The following is a 23,378-nucleotide window of genomic DNA, read 5'->3' on the forward strand; positions in this document are numbered from 1 at the left end:
ATCAACATGTGGGAGGAGGAAGCTGGAATCGAACCTACAACCTTCCGATCACAAGACTACAATGGTGGACCATTGTGCTAACATAAAACTCCAGATTTTATGCTGTTGTGTTGAACGAGTAATGCATTCAAATCAGGTGAACATAGATCTAACAAGGGTTAGCTACTATGTTACAAAACAGAAGACCCTGATCAGCAGCCATCAACATATTGTGACAATTCTGACTGTGTGATAATTTACTCAAACTAAAATGGTTCATGATGGGAAAACTGTAGAGAAAATCTGCAGACAAGCCAGAGGCTGAAAACAGTGGAGGTTACAGTAGAGGTTTATGAGAGTTCCAGCTGAGTCCCACATATAATACAGTGGTTCGGCCCTGTTGCATGTATGTGAGTGGGTAGGCGGCATATTAATGCGTGAGTGGGTTGAGCACATTTTTCTGTCCGCCACTCTATTGCCTACTACTTGTAAAGCGTTTTGACTGAAACACACTCGCATATTCACCCACAAAACAAACACTGGCAGGCTCAAATGGGAAGCAAACGTGAAAGCAAACAGAATAAAACTTAAAAAAACAGAAGGAGTGATTGTATTCAATGAGCAGGAGATTGAAAGAGTTGATTTACTGAACAGCAGTGTTAGAGTGTGAGACAAACTTTAACAGCAGACAATAACCCATGAGGGTTATTCCTTTTGGGACAATAATCCGTCTTGGATGAAGTGCATGCTGCACTGCCTGTTCACCAGCTGTGGTCCATCCAGCAAAGAGCAAAGGGAAGTTTCCATCTCACTGCAGCCTTCCATGGAGCTCCAACAGTTAGAGGACAGAGGTATTATACCGACTGTGTTTGGTCTTTAGGTCACCAAACACGACAAATGTTGTCAGAGACCATGTTGCTGCTTTTGTTGCAGTTGAATGCTTTGGCAAACTCTGGGAGGTTCTGAAGGGAGCCCAGTACTCTAGAGTATACAAAGGAGACCGGTGTTAGCAAGTGGACTTTGTGTGTCAGAGGGTTCTGTACTTTAAAGTCATGAAGTGCTTATTTCTGCGCTTCGTGTTATTACCTGAACATCACTGGACTGTGTATATCCATTTTAATGGAAATAAGAGCTTGCTGTGGTCGATATGATCCACACCAAATCTTAAAGAGATATACAGGATGTAAAGTATCAGACAAGTAGAGCTTCATGAATTCAATTACAGATGCGTCAGGTATCCCACTGTATTTCTGGCACCCCATCCCAAAAGCATATCCATTTTTGCAAAAGATAAATAGAAATTCTTACATTTTCTTGAACTGCAGTGCCATGTTGTGTTTTTCTTATATTAGTTGAGTTATCTAGACCTGAGCTTTGGAAATGCCACTAGCTCACTTACTATGTTCCCAACTGTATACTGACATAAGTGAAAAATGTCCTTCATAAGAGATACTGCAGTTTTAAAGAGGTGTGTAGCAACGTCACAACTTTGAGATCATAGTTTTTGTCTTTTGTGAATGACATTCTTTTCAAGACAAAAAAAATAGGAACAGTTAATGACTAAAGTCACAAAGTTGGAGTTTTACTAAAGTGGTCAGGGTCATTGTGCACCTGCTATTAAAAAAATGTTCAATTTAAGGCAAATTGTTTTACAAATTAAAGCAGGTCATAATTCTGTTACAGTAAAGCCTTATAAAGTAACTATTGAGCTAGGCAGAATTAATTATGTCAGGAATATTGATGAAAAATATTTAATACTGAACTTTAATAAGCATTTATCAATATTAAACTTTTTTGTTTGACTGATTACCTGTGCAAAGTTAAGAAAGAAGAGTTGATCATGTGAGAGGTCAATCCCAGGCAGCCGGGGCTCCTCTCCATTCCTCTTCACAAATTTCTTGTATGCCTATAATAAAATGCAAAATTGTATATATCTTACACATAGTTAATAAATGTTTGATTTATTCATTTTTCAATAATGCACTACATTTATGTTTGCCTCCACAGCTTCTACGTTAAAGTACACATTTGCTATTACAATAGACATCTTGCCAATTCAGATGTGTTAAAAAAAAAAGTAAAATCTCTTTTTCAGAGTATTAAACTAATCAGAATTTTGAGGTTAATTTTTAATTTCTAGTGTTTAGTCCAGTTTGATTTCTTTCTGCTTGTAGTCTTGCTCTTTCCCGACCCTTTTCAGCCTGAAATGATTACTATTAATAATTGTTAAATAATTACTGACTGTTCCCTAACAGACAATGTTGTCATTGCAACCTGGCTGTGCCTATATGTGGTGCACTAATGAACAGGAAGAAAATTAAAATGTTCATGATGCACCAGACCAGTCAATGGTCAGAGCTGCTCAAGCAGAAAACTATACGACAATGATGACAAAGCAATTTCTCTTTGCATCTCTAATCCAGAGTAAATATCTTGAAGTAATGTTTATGCAAAATTGTATTTTACCAGTTCTTACTTTACATACAAAACAATGTCATTTTTTATGCTTAAATAACATTTAAATCTTTTTACAGAGTTTTAATGACTTTAGACTGGTTAGTGACCCTCTGTTGATCCAGAGTCACAGTACCAGCAATCACACCTTCATACAACCTAACAAACATGTCAACACCCTGACAAACAAACTTCAATTTTTGTTTCAAGTTGCATGAACCAGGTCACATATGTAAACAAAAACATTTTCACAGCATCTCTTCACCTGGTACGCCTGTCGAATCCCTGCATTGTCAGCTATGTTCTCACTGAGGGTGTTGTTGCCATTCAACTAAGGAGAAAATAAAGGTGCAGAGTGCAAAAAGTGATGAACAAACTTGAAAGTTTTCTCTCCATATTTTCAGTAAGTTGCAGATATCAGTTTCTGGGTTATAAGAACGAATCACCCAGGGAATAAAAGAAGCTTTGTTCAAAGGAGCAGTACAGAGGAGGAAGGATAAAAGGAGAAGTAGTCATATGTCAACATAAAATACTAAAGACAACTAAAACAGAGAGAAGATGAAGCTGCAAAATAGGAAAGATTGATACAGGACAGATGGATAAGCTGGCAAAGGCAACAGGAATTCTGGTAAAATCAATGAAAGTGAGGTTAATTGGAATTTTGCATGTAATGTTCCAAACAAGTAGGAAACAAAAGACATGTTTGAGAAAAGAAGCAGTGAACATACATGTAGACCATTAGCCAGGTCCCAGGAAAACTTGCTGTACTGGTTAGCGAAACACCTTGAGAGTTCCAGGAATTTTCTAAAAGATTGAGGAGTCCACCAGTTCTTCAGATTGCCGTCCTTGTCATACTTGCTACCTAGAGACACAGAACAGATGTCTGGGAGTTAGAGATGGGAATATTAACATGCATTTATACTCCAAAAATAATTAAATAATGAAAACTGCAAGTATGACCCCATTTGCAAATTTTAATATATAGATACATTACCAGTAACGTGTAACAAAGGGCAACATGTTCATCTATGGTCCAAACAGCCAGATGAAGCCTGCACTTCCCCTGTTACACTAAAATAACTAAACTGTAAAACTGAATGATGGAATTTTGTTGTTTTGAAACTGTAAGCTTCTTATGGCTAAAAATTATTGTTAGATATTAGAATTTTTTTTTTTTTTTTTACGTGTAAATAAGAATGCAGGTGGCAAACCTGAGGTGGAAAATTATTTACATTACAATTCAAATGCAAGAGACTGTATAACAAAAAAAAATCCTGAGGCCAAAGGCATCACAAGGTGAAACAAAGCTCTTCTCTAAGTGGTACTAGTTACAGGGGGAAGTTCACAGACTAATGTAATCCAGTAAAACTGTAAGGGAGAACAATGAAGTGGAAAATTCATACCTTTGTCATCAAAGCCATGTGTAATCTCATGACCGATTACCATGCCAATTCCACCGTAGTTGAGAGATTTAGGCTGGCCTTTGCTAAAGAAAGGGGGTTGAAGGATACCAGCAGGAAACACTACAGACAGAGAAAGCAGTTTTAAATGCCAAAATAGGTCAGGCTTTATGTTTTATGGCTAAACATAATTTCCAGTGCTTATTTGGTACCTATTTCATTTACGTCGGATGAGTAGAAGGCGTTGATAACGGCAGCTCCAATTATCCACCTTGAAAAAATAGATTAAAACATTGAGAGCGGGTGTTATTAAATGATGACACTATGAAAAAGCACCGAGGCAAAGTAAGAAGGCTACTTTAGTAAAAACGTGGAAAATTAACATACAGCTTTTAAAACCCAAAGTCAATGTAGGACTCCCTGCTGTTAAAGCTGAACTCTGAATGCATGTGGGAGTTTGTGTGGTAGAAAGTGAACACACTTCACAAAGAATAAATGGGGTAAACACTGTAGTAGGTCACTCTGCTGGGATCATAAATAAGACAGGTGATTTAAATACCAAACAATGCACGTTTCATTTACAACACATCTGGAGTAAAGCTGGTAAATCCATCAACCCCACAAAAAAACAAACAAACAAACAAACACTTTACTCATCCTTGTTGACTTTTTCTCGCAATTTCTGCAGGTATTTCTTGGTCCCGTACTCCAGGTTCTGCAGGATGTTTTTAAAATACTCCTCTGCACTGTAGCTCAGCTGACACCAACACAGCCAGAAAAACATCATGACCGAGTGCTGATGAAAGCCATCAGCACTCGGTCATGTATTCACGAGGGAAACTTGTTATTCACTGGGATGTTTTAGCGACGATAAGAAATGCAACTTTCCTAAAGTATTTTCTATTACAAGAACTTAGTGAAATATGGATAACGGTGTTTTTTTCATAAATATTTACATCTTTGTACTCATTGTTTAGATATTCGTCATTCATGATGTCGTCAGAATAACCAATGCGTTCACGGATAGCTTGGGCCTGGAAAAACAACAACAAATGAACACAAAAAAAGTCAAAAAAGACTAAAACTGGTTTACTTGTTGTTGTAGATAGAAAAATAAGTTGATTCTTGAAAATGAAATTCACACCTTCTCTTCCGCTGCTTTTTTGGTCTCTTCATCCATCCAGGCGAGGTCATTAAGGTTACTAATGAAAACTTCCCGAATATCTTTAATCATCTCCTCCATCTAATCTCCCAACACACCAAAGAGAGCAAATGTCACAAGATGCCAATGATGGAACAGGAAAATGCATCATAAAAAGGTTCTCTGGTCTGCCGTTTGTTTCTGTTCATCAACTCAAATTGGATCAGAAATAAGACAAATATAACTTCTGTCAAAATATTAACACACTTCCTAAAATGATTAGGCCTTTCATATCCACATACCAGAACGATTCAGACTTGCATATTAGACTGTTCATTAATTTGTAATTAATGGCAACTGCTTTGACATTATGGCTTTAAAAACATTATATTCTGAATTTTTTTATATTTCCATCAGGATTTTTCTTGGAGGACTTGACCATACACTTGACTAAAAGAAATAAAAATATGCTCCACTTAAAATATTTCCTTTTTCCCCAGATGGCAAAGTCATTGTCAGTTGACCTGTTAAGATTTTTCCAAAACCAGGAAATAATCTGAGCTTTCCCTTAGTGTTGAAAGAGATAGGGATGACTGAATACAAACTTCTGAATTTAAAGAAAATTACAAAAATAAAAGACACCTCGAAGTTTCCTGTCATTTAGGAAATATAAATATTTTTGGTTATTCTAATGGATCTAAAACAAGATATGTTTGGTCTAGTTTAACTTCAAACAGTGAGAATTATTTTTTTTTTGCCTTTCTATGCTGAACAATTCTTGTTCCAGATATAAAAGGGAAGGATATTAAAATTTATGATCTTACAATCAAGAGAAAGAAAAATAACTTCATAAGTTGTTTATTGATACTATTGTCATTACACTCCGTTTCAAACCTGCATAGTGTTGTTGAACATCTACAATAATTTTTTTTTTCCTTGAGGCTTTTTTTTGTAATGTTACCCCCAAGGGTTTCCACATTTTTAAATGCATTGCTTCACATAAAGAATTAAATACTCTGAGCCCACAGCAAGAGAAAACCAGAAAACCCCTCGTCTCGTCACATTAGTGGACCCCTTGCTTACTCATTGCACAACCCTTGAAAAAAAAAGTTGTGGTTTGCCACAAACTGGCAGAGACCACACAGAGATTTTTCCAACAAGCCTTTAGGGGAGATTGTTATGTGTGGAGACATGGAGTCTTGACAAAAGTTCAGTCTGGAAGTTCAGCCTCATCAATCAGCGCCCGCCTCTCTGCAACCTGGACCTATCGGCGCGGACCAAGCCTCGCTCCAGCCAATCATCGTTTGGGCTTCAGTTTAAAAGGACCTTCACCCATAGCCTCCTCTGCTCACCAGCTGCGATCAACCCACCTCCACCCCATCTCCACCTTCTGCTCCCGGCTCTCAGGCCTCATCTTCCTCTGACCACCGCCACCAGTACAGGCCCCGGGGGGTCTTCATTCCTATGCTGCATCAGGAATGTTCATCGAGCTCATCGACATCCAGCTCACCAGAACGCCAAAGGACTTTTTATTTTTATGATCATTTTGTCATTAAACTCTTTTAATCGCCTTCTTTCTCCGTTTGAGTCTCTCCAGTTTGAAATGCAGTTTGTATAAATTTCCCAATAAACCATCACTGATTTCATCTTAGTTTTACACTGAAAGCTTCCACTTAGGTGTATTTATATCAGATATGCATGGTGAAAAGCTGAAACTAGAGCTAAAAAGAAACATGCTGCTTATAGGCTTGGAGTGCTTTATTTATTAATTAATGTCCCAGTACACTGAATGTCTCTTGACTGCTGATATATAAATATGTAAGGAGACGGTCTGGTGATAATCTGAATGATTGATCAGCTACTTCCCACAGAAAAAGAAAACATATTCAAAAAATCTAATTACTTATAGACGCATAAATCTCCTCAGAAATAATTTCTATAATGGATTCATCTATATGTAAGGGATTTCTAACTTTAATCTCAGAATTCTGACTTTGACCCGTCGTTACTTTTAAGCATCTCAACTTCCATAAAGATGTTTGCCTACTCAGGGTCACTCATACATGACACAGTATTGCGGCAAAGCCTGCGTGTCCACGCGTGTGCGTGGACACGCAGGCACACAGTTGAGATTTACAGTGTAGGCGGTGTGAGCATAACAAGGACACCTCATTCAGCTGCTTCCAGTGGATGCAAACACGACAACACTGAGGCACAGACACGAGACAGGTGACAAAATCACAGATGTCTCTTTAACCATCTAGTTCTGTATATGGATACATAAAAACACTCACTATTTTTATGTCATCAGTTCAGACTGTCAATGTAAAAGAAAGCTGTTCAGTAAAACTTTATTAATCGGTCCAGTTCAGCCTCTACCTACCAGCTCTTTGCTGTTCTCAGAGAAAGCCTCCTGCACGTAGAGCCGTCCCACAGCTTTGTCCAGGTTGCTGTTGACGTACAGTGCGCACCGTCGCCACACGGCCTTCTCTGATATTTTACCGGTCAGAACCTATTGCGAAGGTGATGAGACAACATAATGAATGAAGGAGAAACTTTGTTCAAATAAAAAAACTGATTTCCATTTTAGGAAGTAGAGTGAAAGAAAAAGGATGGGTTATGAAAAAAAACTTACAAGAATCTATAAAAAAACAAGAAATAAAGCACAGCATCGCCTAAACATTTTAATAAACAACCCCAGATCATAGCACTGCCCCACAGGCTTATCCAGTAGGTGCCAGGCATGAAGGGTAATAACTTCACTTGTCTCTCTTCTTGCCCTGACGCGCCCATCACTCTGGAAGATGGTAAATCTTAACTCAGACCACATCATGATCTTCTTCCGTTGCTCCAGAGGATTTTTTTTTCCATTTAGCCTCACTGACTAGTTGTTTTCTAAAGACTACACAGCTGTTCAGTTGCAATCCCTCGAGTTCTCATTGTGTGTGTGGTAATGTGTTTACTTTCACTATTAAACACAGCCCAGAGTTCTAGTGTTGTTTTTCTTCTATTTGATTTCACCAAACGTTTAAGTGATCACCGATCACGATCATTCAGGATTCTTTTCCAGCCACATTTCTTCTTTAGTAGATTCTGCAATCTCCTTAGATGTTTTCTTGTGTTTGATGGATGTCAGTGATTGGACCCTTCTCAAACACACCGACATCTGTTCCATGACCAAAGGGTAAATTTATGACAGACATCTTCCTTGTTTTAATGACATTTCAGAGTCTGTTAAATGTAACATCTATTAGACTTCCTTGTACCTTTTTCTTTTCAACAACTACAAGTAATGTTTTACACCTGTACAATAACTTTCCACTTTGAAATTGTTAAGACATTGCAAGGACATTCATGAAAGTAGTTTTCCCAAGTCAACATGTCAAGGTAATATCAGGCTGCGTACCTTGTGGAAAGCGCTCCTGGTGTTTCTGTAAGGTCGGCTGAGCCCCTCTACCATTTTCATAACAAACCGCCAAACCACATAGTTTTGCAGATCCCTGAGAGAAAAAAAAATGCAGAAAGGACAAGGAGATCGACATGATCCTGCAGTGATCTAACAGCAGAGTGTGACCAGGTTTTTCTAACCGCATCCTGTGACTCTGACCTTGGCAGAAACGCATACAATTACTGCACAGGTAAGCAATTTCTCTGAAAAACAATAACCATCTCTGACTTGTATAATCTTACACACCTCTTGGTGTATTTGGCTAATACACCTTTGAGTTTTACGAAATAGCTGGGGTAGTTGTTGATGATTTTCTCCGATTCAGGAACCTTGATGTTCACAGTGTCCATTATCTTAGCTGTGAAGTAACTCCAGTTGAATTTCTTCAGGTTGAGCCAAAACACACACAAAGAAACCAAGTTTGAGATATTTAACACTAAGTTTAAATAATAGCAATACTCACGAGCTAAGATGTTAGCATTACCTGAGAGTCAATTTCAAGAGTGAAGTTTCTGTTCAGCTCCCTCAATTCCATCTTGTCGTAAAGCAACACCTGATCACTCGGAAGCAGCAGTGGGTCAGTGGCCTGGGAGAAAAGGAAATGCAACAAAACGAAACAAAAGACTAGAGTTTAAAAATCTCATAAAAACTCTGAGTCCCCTACACATTTACACTCTTGGTTCATCTCCAGACGCATGAAGCATGTGCAGCCCAGGAGGCCTCAGGTCTGTAAATGTCAGCGTTTGAATGGTTTAACTGCTTTGTAATACTGAGAGGCAGAGTGGAGGCAAAGCAAAGCATGTGAGCAACAGGAGAAGCGCAGCCTGACAAAACAGGGTTGCAAATCTGTTGATTTCTAGGAAATTCTTGCTGTGACAGGTTAACAAGCTTGTCTCAAAAAGATTTGTATATGCCCAGAATTATTTTGTACTGTGAACTTTTTCACAGTACAATGATGCCATCATCATTTTCAATGTGCCGGTCACATAAATGCCTAATAAATATGCAAGGGCTTTAAAATACTAAATGGATAAATGTGGCCACATCTCTTTGTTATAATATTTGACTGTTCCACTATTTTAGCTGTACAAGCAGACCAGATGTAAAACAAAAACAAAACAAAAAGAAACAGCATGTATACAGAAAAATGGTAGGGTTTTGGAGAAACCACAAAGGGGTAATATTATTTTCCCCATGGAGGTTGCTGACAAGAAAAGCTCTAAGTCCCCAAACCATACCTTTTTGTTTACATTGAATACTGCAAAGGACTTAGTTTTTTGGGGTTTTTTTGGGCTGTGCCTTAGACATGATCAGTGTCAGTAGCTGTCTTTAAATGAGTTCCAAATCCAAAGTTTCCACATCCCAAAGTCCAGTACCGGTAGAGACCAGCACCGGCTGCCTTTTTAAGAGTGTCTTCAGGGAAAACACTACGACTGTTGGATCGAAGCAGACCATCGATCCAGAGAAGACAGAGGCTAAGGTGGAAGAGCTGTAGAGCAGCTCCTGGGAAGTAATTTAATTATTACATGAGATAATAGGTCTAATAGGGCTTTTAGGGCTTTAGATAACATTTTGAGCAATTTTTCTTTGTGTTGTAGTAATACCTTTTTACTTCATTAAAATCATTAAGGGGAACTTAGTGTGATTAATAATGTAGCTATTGGATGAATAAATCAATAATGAATACATAGAGTTTGTTTTTTTATCATCAGTAATTAAGTGGAGAGTTGTTTATCTGATTTGACTAATCAAAGTGTTTTAGGTTTGAGCAACAAATTATTAACATGCACTCCTTACTGATGGAAAAACAAACTGCCAAAGTCCTATAGTTAAACAAAGACAAGAGCAAACACCAAACTGTGCATCACATTTCAGCTTAAGTGATCTCTGAAAGAATATGCTCACACTGACGATGTCTCTCTCCAAATCCACAACTCGTGTCACCTCTGCTTTTATGTCTGTTTCGCTGATTTTCAGTCCCCGGTCAGTGCGGATCAACTTTGCCAGGTCAAACATGAACTTCTCATAAGCTCGACATGCCTGTAAAGCACATTTTATAATAATAATGCTTGTTTTCCCAAAACAAAAAGTGTCTCCTCGCACCAATGCACACTGTTGCTACAGCTACTTCTTATAGCTGCTTTTTGTTTTATCAAATCAACAGTTCACATTCAGCTGTAAAATAAAACCAGAAGAGAGGATGTCTGTTCCAGTAACAACATTTGGTCTGTCTTGCTTTTCTCTCTTGCTCTCGATGAAGGCGGATGCTTTTTTCCTCTGTTCCCTCTCTGCCCATGCCTGCCCTGCTTGCTCTGTTTTTGTCCTGTCTTTTTCTATATTTTTGGAGTCTTTCTTTGCACATCATCCAAATCTACAAATTATGGATCTGGTCAACTGATCTCTTAATGTAATTGATCAAATTTTCGACGAGAAGTCTGGGTACAGGAGAGCCCTCTTGTCCTGCAGGGACACACCCGGCGGGATTCACCCTGGATTTATTCGTAATAACAGGATTTCTGCTGTTTGGAGCTTGTGGATTCCTGGATTATCGACAAATTTGTGACGGACTTTGGCGAACTAGCAAACACTCAGATTCTTGGTGTGGACAGAGACGAGGACTCTAAAACTCACTAACGAATCGATATTGGAGAAGTTGCTAGTTTCTAGTTGCTAGTTTCTAGTTGCTAGTTTCGGTTCAGTGGTACAACCAAACTAATTTGGATTGGGAACTGAGATGCATCGGAGAGATTTTAGGGACGACTGAAATTTATAATCTTCCTGACCTAAGACATGCTGCTTCTGAATTGGCTTTCTCCGTGTGGCCTTGGAAGGGCTGCATATTTCTAATCTCCTTGAAGATATGTAAACATAACGCTCCTTCCCACCTCACCCCCCCATGTATCCGTGGAGCTGTGGAGCTGAGCGCTCCCAAGGACATCATTCCTCGATAAACACATTTATCAGACTTTGCCAGGAGGCTCAGCCACCTGGTTTCATGGCCCTTTTATGTCACCGCCTTCACTCATGTCTCTGTTTTGCCCTTTGTTTTGCCTGAATGTTGCGATTTGCCCTAATGTGTCCTTTCCTCTTTTTTGCGCTCTATCCTTTGGTTTGTTATTTTGTTTGTATTTCCTTTTTATTCATGTAAAGCACTTTGAATTGCCTTGTTGCTGAAAATGTGCTACATAAATAAAATTACCTTACAGAGATTTTCTTCCCCACTTTTTATTTACAACAAACCACTGAAAGGCAATATTTTTCCCTATAGCTTAATCCAAACTATTGCATTTAAGCAGTGCAAAAATGTTCAATCATGATGGTGATGCTTTAATTGGGTTGGACGATCTGGCTAAAAAACATCACAATATGACCGTTTTGTATCAGTTAATAGACAATTATTGATATATTGATTGATAGGTCTTTTTGTGTTTATTAGTTGAAATACTGCCAAACTGGCAGTATGAACTTTTCTGTTTCATCCACAGTGTTCACTCTATGCCATTGTTTATTGTTCAGCAGTTATGAGACACAATGGTGAAACCTTAAAGTGCTGCTGCACAAGTTTCTCAACAGGTTGTTGCTTGGTTGATGCCGTCTTCCTTGCATTCTGTCCCAGAATGCAGTGTGGTTCTGGATCGGAGTTCAGTGAATTTGTTATATATTGAATTTTCTATTAGATGTACTAGCTATTAATATTGATCTTGTGTCTGTCACGATATAGTTCATTGATTTTGTTGTTCAGTCCTATGCTTTATGAAACACCAGCTTTCCATGTTACAAAATCTTTCAACAAAATAAATCAGCACAAGCACAAATTAACATTTTCTACTGCTTTGGTTAAGAGTTACTTACACATGACCAAATAACTATTTAAACATTTCAGCACACCTCTGCAAAGCGACCCTTGCAGGTGTAGTAGTCTCTGGACAAGAGGCCAAAGGACATTTGCTGGTCAAACTGACAAAGAATAGAAGACAAAAAAAATCAAGACAATATTGTAGTTACCAGAAATAAAGACCATTATGTAACCAGTTTTGCCCAACAGATTGAACTCTCTCATTACAAGACCCACTTGTTCAAGAATTTAAGTACGTCTGATTTATCAGCTACCTGGCTGCATACAATATGAAAATTAACTATTGTTTGATAGATTTTTTTTTGTTTGTTTTAATTGGTTGAAATATTGTCAAACTATTGTTAATTTTCCTATTGATGCCAAATATTTTATTGTTTTCCAAATTCCGGGGATCTTTGCAACACAAAAGAACAAAATCAGCCTTTGTATTTTAAAGAAGGTGATTTATTCCTCAAATTTCAATGCATATACTGTACTAAAACTTTTTGGACTGTGTTTTAGTCCAAAATCATATTTTTGTAATGTTCAAATCTTCTGGGAGATTGTGTTTTGAGATTTTTATTGACTGTAAGTCCAAATAATCAAAACTGAAAAAAAAACAAATATACTTGAATTGCCGTTTACCCACTCTGTCAAAATTAGTGAAAAATTAACATACTGAATTCTAATTTACTCAGATGCGCTTTTAGAGGTTTTACACCCGCAAGCTTTGTACGTACATAAATGATGTGTGAAGTGGAGTCTCCGTCATCAATGTAAACGAAAAAGTAAACCAGGACTTGTGTTGCATATTTCCAATTTAACCTGGCAATGACATCCTCTAACCTCCAGGTTTTCCCTGAAGAAATAAGATCGGAGGAAGGAGGATGTGCGAGGGAAGAACTGCAATAAGAGATTTATAGCGTGATGGCAGCGAGAGGAAGAAAGGTAAAAAAAAATGCAATACCATAGTCATCCTCCCAGTTGTCCACAGCCATGGGCCACTCAAAGATGTCTGGCAGCATGTCGAGCAAAGGAGCCCCTCCTTTCTGCTCAATTAATCCTACAGTGCAGTATTGATGAAAGTCAAACAGGAATCAGCTTGCATACAGTAATTTTACACAAGCTGAAAAAGTAAAATCGGAACATGCTGAATTAAGATTCATTCTAATTTCGAAATTGAAATTGTAACCCTGTAAGACCCATTGCTGTAACTTTACAACATATCTTTTTCAAACAAAAAAAATTGTAAAAATTATTATTTTTATTCTAGGTTTTTACTTAGAAATTGAACCTGTTTGTTCAGTCTTGGAATACTAATGGACAATTTATTCTCCAACTTGAAAAACAGTGGCAAATGGCAAATAAGCAATAACCAAGATCTCTGAGTACCACATTAATTAAAACGTAGTGAGTAAAACGTTTAAGAGTTTTGGCTGGCCATTACAATTTCTAGATCATGTATACATATGTAATGTTATGTACAACACTTTTACAAAATGGAAAGATGAGCATGTTTGATATTATATCTAATATTACATTTTTATCTTCCACATTCTGAAGAAACAGACAACCTTCAGGAATTGTACAAAGTGATGCCTATACAAAACATGACAGTTTATCTAAAATGGATAAGTCCATTCACATCTCATGTCTGCTGACTCACTCTCGTTTATGCAGGACTTGTAAAGTGTCTTTGCCTTGGTGAGAGCAGCAGCCTCCCTCTCCACCTTCTTTTCAAGGACACCTGCATATAAGCACAAACAAAAGGACATATGATTGACACTGCATTTGACCAATCATATTATGAAATGACTGTTCCCAAGCCAGTAATATCCAGAGAGTGTCATGTAGCTAATTTGCACATCCCATATTCTTTCTTGAATATATTTTACTGGTCAACGCAGCCACTAAATCTAAAATAACAGATGTTACAAGATTTCTGTCACAGGGATATATGGCACCTTGGGGTTTGTTTTGACATGAAGAAATCAGCTTCGTGCAAAACTAATGTATCCTTAGTGTGTCAAACTGAGCAGAAAGTTAGAGTCTGTGTGCCCTTGTGCGTAAAGGCATTTACGGGATTTTTTTTCTCACCAGTGTTTTGTCAATATGTGTCAAAGCGAAATATATTTCTTCAACGAAACGTCAAAATGAGTCACGAGAGTGAAGTATTTTTACATACAGTACTTTGTGACTGACTGAACTGATTTTACTCCTGCAGAATTTCACAAAGGAACTCAAAGAAACCAGTTAGTGTGTTTTTCATTCTCAACTTGTCTTAGATTTATCTCCAACAATGTGTGTGTGTGTGTGGTATGTGCATAGTGTGTAATAAAAACTATCAGAGCTTGCTTATGTTCTTAATTCCAAGGTGTAACCACTTCAAGATGCCTTTAACTGAAATATTTTTTTGAATAAAGTTAACTTGCCTTGTTGTTTGTAATAGTAGTAATAGACTTCTGCTCAACTGCAGTCCACACAATATGAATATCCCCCAAACTCTGAAATAGGTCATTTTCTTTTTTTTAATAATCAACTAGAGGACTCAACCTCAAGTCCTCAGGAGATTTTGTTCTGCAACTTTTAATGACTCCAGTGCTTCAAAACATCAGAATTCATTTTCTCATTATTATCAGGAACTTTACTGTGTTGAGGGAAAAAAAAATCCCTCAACACTATGGTCATGTCTGTGTTCAGGGAAACAAGCTGTTGAGTTTAATATCTCTCTCTTTTTAAGGCTACAATTACAAGCATACTTGTGCACTTTACTTAAAAACACTTTCTTCCATTCAACCTTAATACAGCACTGTAAAAGCAGCATGCTTCTTTAGAAACAATCTTTTGTAGCTTCCTTTGTTGAATATATCAATGACTTTACTGGACAACTGTTAATGAAGCACTCTTTCCCTTGAATGGTCACAACATGGAATGGCACAGAAAGTATTACAATTTTTTATTAAAATTTACAGAGAAAAGAAAAATGCTTCAGATATATATCTGAGTTTTAGATGGATTATTGCATAATTCGTACTCNTAATTTGCACATCCCATATTCTTTCTTGAATATATTTTACTGGTCAACGCAGCCACTAAATCTAAAATAACAGATGTTACAAGATTTCTGTCACACCTTTGGGTTTGTTTTGACATGAAGAAATCAGCTTTGTGCATAACTAATGTATCCTTAGTGCGTCAAACTGCGTCAGATATATATCTGAGTTTTAGATGGATTATTGCATAATTCGTACTCTTGAACAACAAAAAAAAACCTTCTAAAATACTGTCACCTTTGAGGACGACTTCCAACTCGGCTTTTAAGATGTTGTACAAGCCATATTTGGCGTGGGTCTCTGGGATGATGTTCTTTTTCAGCCATCCTCCACAGGAATATTGATAGAAGTTGTCACAAGGATCCACGCTAGCATCCATCTTCCCAATGAGACGAGACGCTGCGGGAAATTGAGAAGGCCAGCTTTACGTTTATTGGGAGGGAAAAACAAGTAAAAAATCTGAAACAAGTATGAAATCATTTGCAACAGTATGAGCTGGAAGAAGCCCTATAGAATTATGCTGATGAAAAATAATTTAGTTCTGCGAGGGAGACTGTCAGAACTGTAATAAAACTTAGAAAGAGAGAGCACTGGAAAGTAAGGAAATAAATGTCTCCTCAATTAAGACTCTGATTATCAAAAACTCCAAATTAAAACTCCACACATGAAAAAAAAAATGAATCAGTCCAACATCACAGGTCGAAACAAGTTCAACTTTTAATTAGGTCTTTTTCATCAGCTACCTACAGCCACCTGATTAAAGATGCTCCAATGTCACCAATTAATACTCTGGCATTCTGGGAAATATGTTTAGTCATCTTACACCAAAGTGTTCAAAGAAAAGATTAGCTAAGAACCTGTTGAAGGATGAAGGCTGCAGCTGATCAGCCGAATGCTGGAAACAGGAAAAGCAGCTAAAAAGCTCTGGTTAGAGAGATCTAATCCTCCTACAGAGCTAAAGCGCCAAAATGCTCACTTCAGATACCAACACAAAACTTAATGCGTTTATTCCTCACTGAAAAGTGAGGTGGAATTGTTTAAGTTAGGGATAAACGCTAAGAATTTATTGAGGTTACTTTGATTATTTTCACTGATTCAATTAAAGAAAGTACATTTATCTGTGAATAATTTTAACTTAGTCAAACTACAGTTTAGCAAAGCTTGTTGCAAGGTAAGAGCTCTTTGTTGTAGGCCTTACAATAAAAATGGAAACTAAACTGTTTAAATGTTTAACTAGACAAATTGGGAAATCTTCTTTGAAGTCTCAAGTTTTCAGTCAGTATAGATTTAAAACAAAAATCAGTCTTGGTGTTTTGATGTTTTTGATCCCTATTAATTACACATTAAATGAAATGAAATTTAAAGCATTTTCCATTTTAGGATTTTTACTTGTCTGTATTTAATGTCCCCCTAACATTGTTTGAATTTGAATTTAAATGTGGATCTGAATCAACTGCATGAACTAGCAAACAAAATTTATGCTATTCTTGAATTGTTGTCAACGGACACCCAGCATCATTCTACTGGCTGCAAATTGGCTCCAGGATGAACTTTGGACACCCCCGTTTTATAACCTCTTGGATAAACGCCAACTTCTAAGACTTGGAACTCATAACCAAAAAAATATCACTAAACTAGATTGTTCCAATATCAATTATCGTCAAGTTTTCTGTTGTTTATCAAGGACACAAATAATTTTCAACATGACATTTAATAAATCAAATGTACATAGTAGGAAGATTAATCTTTTTTTCTAAACTTAATCTCATTCTACATTATTTTATTATCTTTTGAGATGTTTGTTTCATTCCCTGTAAGAAGCAAACTCCTTGGTTGAATGAACATTTCTATATGTAGTAGGACTGACCATATCTGTTTCATTGTGGTTTTGACTGAAAGAGAACATGTCTGAGTCGTAGAGGCCGTTTTCAGTGAGCACGTCTAAAATGCTTCTGTTGCAGGATCACTTCTCCCATGCCGGCTCCCTCTGGGAGAAGTCAAAGCCTTCAGGATGAAACAATAGAGAGAAAAAACAAACGGACACAAGCTGCTTACCTGACTGCGTGCAGTCAGCTGTGGTGCAGATTTCATCTGTAAGAGAACGTAAAACACATTTCCATTACTCAGTGGGTTTTTCAGCACTCAGTGGTGATTATACCTAAATCAGTTCCTTCTTCTGTTCTCTTCTTCTGCATTTCTTTTTATTAATTACTTTGTTGCACACATGTAACGCAAAACTCATCACAAATGTCACTTTCTTTCAGAAATGTGTCAATCAAGTGAAATTTGGATGCACTGTCACTCCAGCAGATTACAATTTGACCTTTAATGCAGCGCTCTGTGGGCTATATGAGTGAGCACACATAAAATGAACATAGTTGAGTGTAAACATGGCTACAAGCACAGCCAAGCCGCTCAGTGTTCATTTCCCTGACAAAGCAGCTTACACTATATTAAAGCACAAGACTCCAAAAATTAATAATAGTGGAGAATTTTCTACCCTGTCGTCCTGACCTCAGTGTTGGCTGCTAAGGTAAAAATTACTCAAAAAATGTCGGAGGTGATGACTTGAGTTCCACTACCTCTGCCATTATAAAACTGTTTGTCTGAGGTTTGCTCTAATCCCGCATGGGGGCAGAGGTGGCGTCATGTCAATCGGATGACCTTTTTTGTCAGGATTCTGCCATCATCACCTGTTGACCTTTATCAACTGTGTGATAACTGATACTCAAACCCTATTCAACTGCTTATTATACGCAGTTGAATAGGGTTGAAGGACACATGAAGGAGTGAAAATCTAAAACTTGGACATTGAGCTGAAAGAAAAAGCTTGGGCTTTGCTTCTCAATTTTCCATTTTTCTTAGATCATCATCCATTTTTCAAAATGACAAACATTCTCTAGGAAATATGCAGTTCCTAGAATCAAGCCTACATTTAGAAATTTGAGACATTGTTTTTGAATCAAAAAAACCTTTTTAAGGGGACGTTTGAAAACATATGCAAATTTTTCTTTTTCTTTTTTAATTCTGTCCCAGAGCACAGCGGATAAAAGCACACAAAACATATATAAGGAAAGGGCAACACTTGTGCATGATTCTTAATTGAAAAACTCACTTGACTGAGTGGCAAACAAGATGAGGACTACAATGACAATGACGAACAAAGAGACGATAGCAATGAGGCTGATTTCCAGAGAGGTCAAACGGGGCTTCTTTGCTGATTTTGGGGTATCGGTCTCTGTCATTGTCAGGTCTCCTCTGTCACCAGCCGGCTGTATCAACTCACCTAATAAGGGAAAAAAACATTAGTCAATTCATTAACAAAGCTGTTCCAGTCTCAGCTTCCTGTCACTCTTACTGAAAAAGGTCCTCTTTGCACCCAATTTCTCTAGAATCACTTGCCATCAGTTTCCAAACCTCCAGACCAGCATACAGACTTCAACAGAAGCTAAAAGGAAAGGCCTCAATGCCCCCGATAGACACTATGAGAACGTAGCTAAATGGCGAGGTCACCATCACTGTGGTAACCCACCACTTCGTGGAGTTGCTTTCATTGCCAAGCACTTCCATTTTCTTATAATACAGCTGACAGTTGACTCTGGAATATTTCAGTGAGGAAATTTCACAACTAGATTTGTTGTAAAGGTGGCATCCATTCACAGTTCCACTCTGGAATTCACTGACCAGTGTGACCCATTCATTCACAAATGTTTGCAAAAACAGTCTGCACGTCTCGGTGCTTAATTTTATACACCTGTAGCCATGGAAGTGATAGGAACATTTGATTCCGATAATTTGGATGGGTGAGCAAAAATACTTTTGGCAAAGGGAACAATGATGCAGAAAATCAGTCATTTTTTGGTCCCTCACTGACCAGAAAGCAAAGAGGAGGATGACTGGTGATTTATCTTCCCTTACTGATAAGAATAAATAAATGCTACATTTTAAAGTATTTACTGACAAAATTACAATAGTGTTCAAAACAACCTACGTTTTTGCTTTACGGTGTAATAATTTATTGGCACACTTTACCTTGTTGTTGTCGTTAGAGCTTTCTTTGATTTCCAAATATATTAGTATGTGTGAGAGAATTTGTCAATGACAGGAATTAACTTAAAATAGTTGTAGATCAACGCTTTATGAAATTCGGTTAATTTACTTGTAGCTTAATGGCACGTGTATGTACGTCAAATTCAATATGGCGGACGCCATGGCGTATCGCAGCAACTGGCCGACCCGCTCATTGATTCGTCTATGTATTCATATCAACGATGCAATCTATTACAGAACAGTTCCTTAAAATACAGAAATAAATACAACTCTGATTTACTATTACTGTAAATTTAACATAGAAAATAAACACAAGCGAATAAATAAATAAATACATAAATATGAATCTCCTTTGTCAAAAATATTTTAAACTCAACAATGCAGAAAATCTGGAACCACTCTGAAGCTAACGTATTAAGTCGATAGCCTTGAGCTATGAATATGACTACTGCTAAATAATTTTAAAACAAAATAGTGAAAACAGACATTTCAAAAGACATCAGCAGCCAGACAACGCTGTAAGCAAAAAATTGCTTTATAGATTATTATTATTCATAATAAACAAACTAAAAATCTTGCCATGTGAAGTAAGCGTTTGCTAAAAGTATTTTCAACAGTTGTAGAATAAATATGACTAAAGTGGTAGGAAAAATATCGCTATGTGTAGATTAAAATGTTGGGTTGCAAAACAAACAAACAAAAAAACAAACAAAAGAAAGACGTGAAAAATTTACAGATTAGGTTCAGTTCACTTAGCACATTAAGGCCCATTAATAAAAAAATTTATTTTATTTTCTTTTACATTTTGAGGTCACTGTATGGTTGGTGTTCTAAAGTTACAAAAACTTTGTCAATAAAAACACTCTTACTTTTTCACTTGGCAGTTATTGATATCTTTTTATGTGTGGTTGCCTATCAATGGTAATAGTTTTAATTCTACTAAAGTGTATTCCTATTCTCGTCCACTTACATTTACGATAATTTAACTTGGTTTCATTATATGTCAAAGATTTTCCAACAGATATTTGGTTTGTGCAAATGCTACATTGAGTGGCTAAACAATGAAGCCTAATATCAGCTTTCTTTAAAAGTGGATTACTGTCCACATAAGATTATTTCTTACTACTTTACCCAACATGTCACTTCACTTTGAAATCTGGACAGTGACAAGGGACTTAAAGTTGCACTTCTGTCATTTGATCAAAATAAAAAGGTTAATCACAACTTAGTAAAGCAGTGAGCCATGTGATATTTAATTTGATGGGTTTTTTTCTCTCTTACCCGCCCCAGGAGATGCTTAGAGCTCATCCTTTGTGCCTTTTAGTCCCTTTATTAATTAAAAAGGATTTTTTTTTGTTGTTTGTTTGAATATGTTTAGAGAGGACATCTGATTTAAGAAACACCTTAAACTTGTTTGGTTAGGTCTTTTGGGATTGGAATTTAGAAAAACATAAACAGTACATGTGCCTTGGGCATGGTTGTGACTAACATGCACTTTCCAATAACAAGCTTACAAACCCTCTGTAGAGTTCACGGTTCCATCCCAACAACATAATCTTCTAATAGTTTGACTTGGAAACTTTCCTTCAGAGTGGTTGCATCATAGTTTAATAATGACGACTAGAGACACTTTGTCTGTGCACAGCTGTCTTTCACTACAAAGTTGCTTTGTGATCTTGGTCAACTTGCTTCATGCTTTGGAAGCAAAAAGTCCAAACCATAACCTTCCTCGATAACCTGGTCTCTGTTTGACACTAATGACAATAAACACACACAGTATACTTGAAAATAAGTACAAAATACGGTAAAAAACATTGTCTGTTAGAATAGATTAAAATGTTTAGATACTTGCATAGCACATTTTTACTAGTATTACCTAGTAGAATAAACTAAAGTTAATGTTAGACAAAAAGTTTAAAGATAGTAAAGCTCACCTTCGTATCCGTGAATCTATAAAGAGGTGTACGTCTTAAAAACTTTCTCCAGCTTACGTGTTGGAGCTTCGGATCGATGTACATTATTAACTATTAACTTGGACAAGCCCTGCAAGCACCGACTGTAAAATGGCATTTTCAATGGACCGGAAGCGACCGAGCCGCTTATTCCCGAACATAGAAGCTGATATGCAAAGAGCCCATTATCTCAAACCTTCTTTAAATTTATTGTTTCATTTCATTTTATCACCACCTACAGGTCAGGCGTAGTTACTGCAACATTCTGCGGCGTTCGTAGGAATGGAGACATTTTTGAAATATTATGTTCCAGTTTTTGGAAACAACAAACTCAAAGCTTGTTCAGGCAAATTATTTGCTATCCCACATAACAAATTTGGTCTGGGCCAGATGTGGCCCACAGCAGCCTCTTACTGGCCCCACATGGCTGAATGAATTACATATTCCTAGCTCAAAGCTAACGGCTTTAGCCAGTAGGCTTGAACTTTGTAAATTATTAATGCTAATTTTTTTTTTATTTTTTTTTTTAGAGTCAAAACTGACATTTTAAAAACTACAGGCGTACACGTACACTAGCAGCCAAACAACACCGTAAGTGAAAACATTTAATTACTTAAAGTAACAAAAAACTAGGAGTTAGCTAAAAGTATTTTCAACGGTACAACAAGTGTTTCAGTGTTTCAGTGTTTCAGGTGGCAGAAAAAATACAGCTATGTACAGATTAAAATGCTAAAAAGAAAAAAGAAACAGACCAAATGAAGAGAGATATGAAAAACTTACCGATTAAGCTCAGTTCAATCACACGAGCTCGTCACTATGGCGACGGAGCTAAAGAACGCAATTTGTTACATACTTCACAAGAACCAGACGATAGACATAATATACGAGTAGACCCCAAAATTTGGCTGCTACGGCGCAGGAAATACGGCGGCCATCTTCGAGCGGTCGTCCCTCCTACTTTGCTCAACCAAAATAGCAGAAGATGCCTCAGCACTGAGGGATATTGTTGTTCGGATCAATGGACTAATGATGTGAGGGCTCCACAAACAACATTTCACAAGTAAGATGGACATGTTATTGTGTATATTTTGTGATTAGAATATTACTTTACTGTATTTATGTCCACCGGCGAGATACCAGCTAATATTAGCTATAGTGCTTGGTGTAATACGGGTTCAGCCCCGCTATGAAGGCTAACTGAGATTCCGTAAATCTAAAAAAAAAAAAATATTTATTCTCTAACATTGACTTAGATTATCTGACACAGGAGCCTACATTAGAAATGAAACAATGTAACATATATTATAAAACGTATATTATGTATTATAACATTCACCAGCACAGTTTACACAGATGGTAAAGACTATTATTTATATGTAATTCTTTCACTCTGTCAAAAGTAAGATACATCCCAAATCTTCCGTTTTTGTTTTGAAGGTTTCCTAAAGACACGATGTGAGGAAGAAGTTGGAGATATCTTTAAAGAGAGACGGATTCACTGCAGCACGGATGAATCTCGCATCGGATTTTGGACTCAATCTCAGCTGCTGAATCAACTCGTCGGCTGAAAAACATATACGTTCATACATACATATCAACATGTATCCAATATATATTATTCAGTATTAATCATTATTTATTTGTGTTTGTATAGTTATATAAATATGTATTGATATTTCTAAATAATTTATTAAATAAATCATGAACGGCTGTGTGCTTTGTAATATGCTCATCATACATCAATATACGATTATACCGTTCCTATTCTATTATAGCCACTAAGCATATTTAGATATGCTGAACTATGTATTAAAAACATACTAAAAAAATACAATTGTTTATAAATGTTGCTTTGAATATGGTTTCCAGTAACAAAAAAGTGTGTTATGATCGATTAAATGCGCTGATACGTCATTGTGCCTGCTAAACACATGACGCTGAGTGGAGTGGTGTACCGCTCCAAGATGGCCGTCCAGCGACAATAGGCGAGAGCGGTCCATGAGGCGTCTGTCCTTATATTATGTCTATCGTTGGTCCTTGTCGTTGGTCCGTGTTGCTATTGCCTG

At 37.1% G+C, this 23,378-nt stretch overlaps 1 protein-coding gene across 2 annotated transcripts; it reads right to left on the reverse strand.

Moving 5' to 3' along the window:
• Positions 1-597: 597 nt before the first annotated feature.
• Positions 598-22,175, reverse strand: LOC103148056 (neprilysin-like). 2 transcript variants are annotated; one of them, XM_007566670.2, is made up of 23 exons: positions 22,093-22,175; positions 18,426-18,596; positions 17,366-17,401; positions 15,548-15,709; positions 13,924-14,004; positions 13,225-13,320; positions 12,998-13,116; positions 12,311-12,379; positions 10,328-10,462; positions 8,907-9,008; positions 8,669-8,805; positions 8,381-8,474; positions 7,358-7,486; positions 4,978-5,076; positions 4,790-4,867; positions 4,487-4,590; positions 4,046-4,104; positions 3,837-3,956; positions 3,162-3,295; positions 2,699-2,764; positions 1,790-1,885; positions 1,066-1,142; positions 598-960 (listed from the first exon to the last, which is right to left on the reverse strand). In XM_007566670.2, the coding sequence occupies exons 2-23, from the start codon at positions 18,553-18,555 to the stop codon at positions 861-863; spliced, it is 2,223 nt and encodes a 740-aa protein (XP_007566732.1). In that variant the 5' UTR covers positions 18,556-18,596; positions 22,093-22,175; the 3' UTR covers positions 598-860. The 2 variants fall into 2 exon arrangements, with proteins under 2 accessions (XP_007566732.1, XP_016534460.1); XM_016678974.1 differs by having other exon boundaries at positions 15,542-15,709.
• Between the last annotated feature and the right edge of the window lie 1,203 nt (positions 22,176-23,378).

Source organism: Poecilia formosa, unplaced genomic scaffold (assembly GCF_000485575.1).
Source record: "Poecilia formosa unplaced genomic scaffold, Poecilia_formosa-5.1.2 Scaffold197, whole genome shotgun sequence".
Classification (NCBI taxonomy): Eukaryota; Metazoa; Chordata; class Actinopteri; order Cyprinodontiformes; family Poeciliidae; genus Poecilia; species Poecilia formosa.